The sequence below is a fragment of the Zingiber officinale genome, chromosome 2B (assembly GCF_018446385.1).
Source record: "Zingiber officinale cultivar Zhangliang chromosome 2B, Zo_v1.1, whole genome shotgun sequence".
Taxonomy (NCBI): Eukaryota; Viridiplantae; Streptophyta; class Magnoliopsida; order Zingiberales; family Zingiberaceae; genus Zingiber; species Zingiber officinale.
In genome coordinates, this window is record NC_055989.1 from 26846380 (window position 1) to 26851319 (window position 4940).

The window sequence follows — 4940 nt, forward strand, 5'->3', positions numbered from 1 at the left end:
GACCGCCATGTAAGCTTGACTTCTGACTTCTATGAGGGATTGACTTCTGACCTCCACGTAAGCTTGACTTCTGACATCCACGTAAGCTTGACTTCTGACCATCCTATGGTCTTGACTCCTAATCACATTATCTTACTGACCTCATGATCATACACCGTATATCAGTCCAGATAACTATATTATCCTCTGGAGTACCCGGATCATTTCTAGAAAAATCAGATGTCAACCTTATTAAGCATTGCAATAGAGTTAAACTCAGAAACGGACGGATTTAAAAAAAAGTCCAAATGACTGTTTAAAAAAAAGGACCGGGAATGAATGAAGAGCCCTCACCTATGCCAAGTGATAGGCGAAATTCTCAATAGCTAGCATGGCTACTGGTATCCACGTTTCCAACGTGATTGGGCATGAGAGTTAAATAATATTTATTACACATCGCAACAGTTTGAGATCCTGGCCATCATAGTGAAAGGAATGAGAAGAAAATAGTGTGAATATGCACCTGTGCGTCTATTATGGCCATAATAGTTAGAAGGAATGTGGATTAAAACAGTGGTAACACTATTTAACAGTTTCTATTACAAGCATCATAGTAAATTAGGTAGCTTTGTATAGTGGCCCAACTTTGTCAATTTCAACTGTAACTTGTAAATAAGCAGTAGGCCATATACTTCTAGTAGATCTTCTTAAAGTATTAAGTTTATGCTCAATTCAATAACTGGCTGATGCAAGAGCATGTCCGTATAATGGGTTCCATTATAGGACTTTTGTTTGTTTGTTTTTTTTCAAATAACAGTCTGATGCTGTCTATGACTGGCCTTAGTTTCAGTGTCTGAAAAAAGTTTCTGATTTCAATTTCACAAGGGAAGACCATGACAGCGATTATAGAGGAGATAATTATGAGTGCCTTTGCCCTACTTACAGTATATTTCAGTAGTTGAAAAACTTCAAAGAGAGTGGACAAGCCAAGTAATGAACTGAACAAGACCAGGGCAGAAATGACACCGAGGAGATAATTGCAAGGGTCTTTGTCCTACTTACGGTACTATGTACTCCACTATCCCCAAAAACATCAGAAGAGAGAGGAGAAAACCAAGTACTGAGCTATAATTCATGAGTCACATCGTCTTTTTGTCAATAAATCTCATGCAGGGTGTCGATGAAAGTTGCAGAAAAAGTTTCAAGGTGGCGCTGTTCATGACTTCATTGACACAGGAATGATGCAGGAATCCTGTGTTATAAGCACAAACCTTGGATTGAATGCACTGAGAATCAAGTCTCAGAGATCAGACAATACCATATGCTTGCACAGTAAGCTTCGCTTGCAGTGCTGTCCTGTTGCTTCTGTTGGCACAGTATCAGTAATTGCCTGCAGCTAGCCCTGGAGGGTTTCTGATGCGAGAGTGCTATTGCTGCATATCTAGTACCTGCATATGATTTTCAAAGCCAACGCCGATCCAGTCTTAGCTGTTACAACTCAATGTTTACGATTTCAGTGATTGCTTCATTGTATCTTAACTTGTTTATCTTCATTTCAGTTGCGATATTTGGTTTAATTTGGTCGTATGCAATGTACGTTGTAGTAATTATCACCTTTCTGACCGAGGATTCTCGTTTTGTCTAATTGCATCAACTATATTTGACCAAATCTGATGATTTTCAGCTCCGAGCAATGACTCTGCTTGCACAAATGCCAAATTTAATTCCAATGATCAAAAATACATTGAAATAAACATAGAACTATGGCCTTAGGTGTTTGTTTGCAGTGCTTGTAAGTTTAAAATGCACAATCATCAATATTATTTTGCTGTGTCTTTTTGTTTTTTATTGACAAATTATTCACAAAGTAAATTCGGCGTGCGATTTTGTGGAAGGACTATCAATACCCAACTTAAAATAACACGTCCTTACAAGAGAGGACCATCCTACGCGTTTCCTATTGTTGTGTCCTGTCAGCATCTCCAAAGCATTCCACCACTCACTGTGCAATGATCATGAGCTGCAAATGCAAATGAATCCATTTGGAGAAGACGAAACCAAACTTTCCCTCAACTATCATCTTGTTCCTAGCTCATACAAACGTCCCAATTACTCCATGCAACTCTACTATTTAAGGTGTATACATTTTTTAGGATGTCATGAGTGCATTATTCATTTCAGCTCCGAGTGCACGAAGAGAGGCAGGTGCCTTGACAGTGTGTTCAGGCCATTCTAATAGGCCGCACACTCAGCTGGCACTGCCTCCCCCGATGGCATGCCCGTGTCAATATCGACCAGAGTGCAAGAAGTATTTGTTGGAAATGTGATTGAAAAATGTATGGAAAAAGGATTTTAATGTGTTTGGGAGTTTAGTCCAAGTTTTGTGACTTGAAGCCTGATACATGGGATCGTAATTTTTGATGTTATGAATATGTATGGGGTGCAAATATAAGGTTTGGTTTGAACTAAATTTAGTTGATTCATAGATGAGTACGATCTATGCGTGTCAAATACCAGATCAATCAGGACAAAAATTGCCTAAATGGATAGTGTTCGAGAACAATTTAGTTCGTTGTACAATCAGTGTTTGGTTGCGAACGTAGTCAAGCCTTTATATCCTAGAAAATATATAGGCATCAACAAACCTCTAACTATGGTTGGAGAGGACGAATTTATTATAAGAAAATTGTGGCTAGCATAAGTCTCAATTTTTAGAAACAGACGTCTAATGAAATTTATAAACTCAAATCAGTTTTTTTTAAAAAAAAAAAAAAAAAACTAATTTAATTAATACATGTCTAAGAAGTGCTTAGCAAACCTTTCCGCTCAACACCTTCCTGCTCAGTCTCACGAGTTTGTACTTTTACGACTCTACTCGACTTCTCGTTCGGTATCTTCCCGCTAACTTCTTGATTCAGTAATTCAGAAACTCTGTGCTCAATTTCTTACATAGCAATTCTCTACCCGCCCTTTCAGATTGATAACTTAGCCTCTGCAACTCAGACCACTTGACAGTTTGGCCTACCCATATTGGACATCTTACCCTTCTTTGACAGTTGGACCTACCCTATAGTTCAGCCTATCAGCCTAGTTTGACAGCAAGTCGACACCAAATAAGAATTTAAAGTTTAGTAACTTAAATTCAAATTTAATATTTTTTTTCATAAATCTTAATGGCCAGATCCACCCGAAAATGAATATAAAGTGTTCCATTAATACAAACTATCTTAATTAATTTATGCCAGCTAAACAATAAATATACATTAGATTTTAACCATATAGTATTGCCCCTTTTTTAATTTATCTCCCGAAGCATTATCAAGATGAAATTAATGTCAGTATCCAACAGTATTGACAAAGTGAACATCTTTTCTTGGAATTTAGAAAGGTAAAAAATCAATGGTTCAGCCATTGATGCAATACAACACAGAGACTATTGTCTATCATTAGAGGAATCCATTGAGAAGGGCCTCCTTAATTATGCGCTGCAAACAAGCTAATTAAGATTCCTCATCCTTTTCTCTAATGCCAATGCACTCGTCTCCCCATGCTTCTGGTTTAGTAATTCTAAAATTTCCTGGTTAACGTTGTCGAGGTTTGACCGGTGATTTCTGCGCTTACATCTATTGGCCCTGAGCTTCGACTCTGTTCAACGACTAAAATGAATTGGGCTGGCACGGCAGCGGCGGAGGCAGTGACGTCGGAGCGGCACAGTGGACAATTGGCGTTGAACTGGAGCCAGGTTTCGATGCAGTCGATGTGGAAGGTGTGGGAGCAACCAGGGAGCAGCTTGAGTCGCTCCATGTTTTGGAACTCGTTCAAACAGACAGCGCACTGGCTCCTCAGTTCGATGTCGTTGGATGCTACGGTGAAGTTGACGACGGGAATGGAGCGGATGAGAGAGGGGTGGAGGCCGCGAGCCTGGTTGGCGAGGGGAGAACGTAGGCGGCGGCCGGTGCGGCACTTGGTGACAAAGAGGTAGTACGAGAGGAGGAGGATGGCGGTGGTCAGGATGCCGAGAATGGCGACAGCCAAGATGGGAGGAGGAGAAGAGGAAGAAGAACGTGGGGCTGATGGTGGTTTTGCTTCTGCCATTAGCGGAGATGCGGCCATTCGCGGTGAAAGATGCTGGCGCGCGAGTGGTGTAGGAAAGCCAGCGTATATATAGTTGCAGCGATGAAAACTAGCCAGCTAGCAAGCTATACTACTAGCTAGTATTCGGATTCGAAACATTACATGACTAGCTAGTAGTCGGATTCGAATTACATTGCATATGAGTATTCATCCATCAATTGTTTGATATAATCATTTTAAAATAATTGTTTAGGTTGAAGAACTTCAAGTTAGCTAGCAAAATAGCATATCACACGCTCAACTTATATTAAAAAAATATATTTAACTTTGCCACATATCTCGTAGGTATTCGACCCATATCAAGTTAGCCAGACACTCACACGATCCCGCCTTGAGATAGTCAGGTCATCATGTCAACTGCTTGAATGGCTATGCGCTCAAGTGACCGAGCGCTCGACTGTCGAGTTGAAGACCCAAGTGCAGAATACTGAGTGCCTAAGGATCCGAGATCCCAAGCTCAAATGCCCAACCAGCTAAGTGCCTAGAAGCTAAGGACTGGAGAGCATGAGCTCAAGCCCGAGCCCGAATGCCCAATTGCCAAAGCAGTCGCACCTAGGAGTTGAAGACTCGAGACCCCTATCTTTGTATGAAGGACTTGACTTGCAGGATCATAAATTAACCTGAGTTTGCCCACTACAACAAAACTACTAAATGACAGCAGTTAAAGATTGTTGTCAGATACCCCAAAAAATCATTGTAAATTGACGCGTTGAGAAAGATAGGAGCGCTCAAAGACTACGGTTAAAAGTCGTTATCTCTTCACTTAAAATACAACAGTTTTTCACTATTATATATATTTCAAGTTGAACCGTTGTGTTTTAGGTAAA

General features: G+C 40.3%; 1 protein-coding gene across 1 annotated transcript; it reads right to left on the reverse strand.

The window, feature by feature from the left end:
• Positions 1-3500: 3500 nt before the first annotated feature.
• LOC122048208 (RING-H2 finger protein ATL1-like) lies at positions 3501-4108 on the reverse strand. The gene has a single exon (XM_042609801.1). The coding sequence runs from the start codon at positions 4090-4092 to the stop codon at positions 3547-3549; it is 546 nt and encodes a 181-aa protein (XP_042465735.1). The 5' UTR covers positions 4093-4108; the 3' UTR covers positions 3501-3546.
• Positions 4109-4940: the final 832 nt, after the last annotated feature.

Excerpts from the sequence above, each read along its gene's own strand:
- LOC122048208 (XM_042609801.1), bottom strand. The coding sequence starts at position 4,092 with ATGGCCGCATCTCCGCTAATGGCAGAAGCAAAACCACCATCAGCCCCA.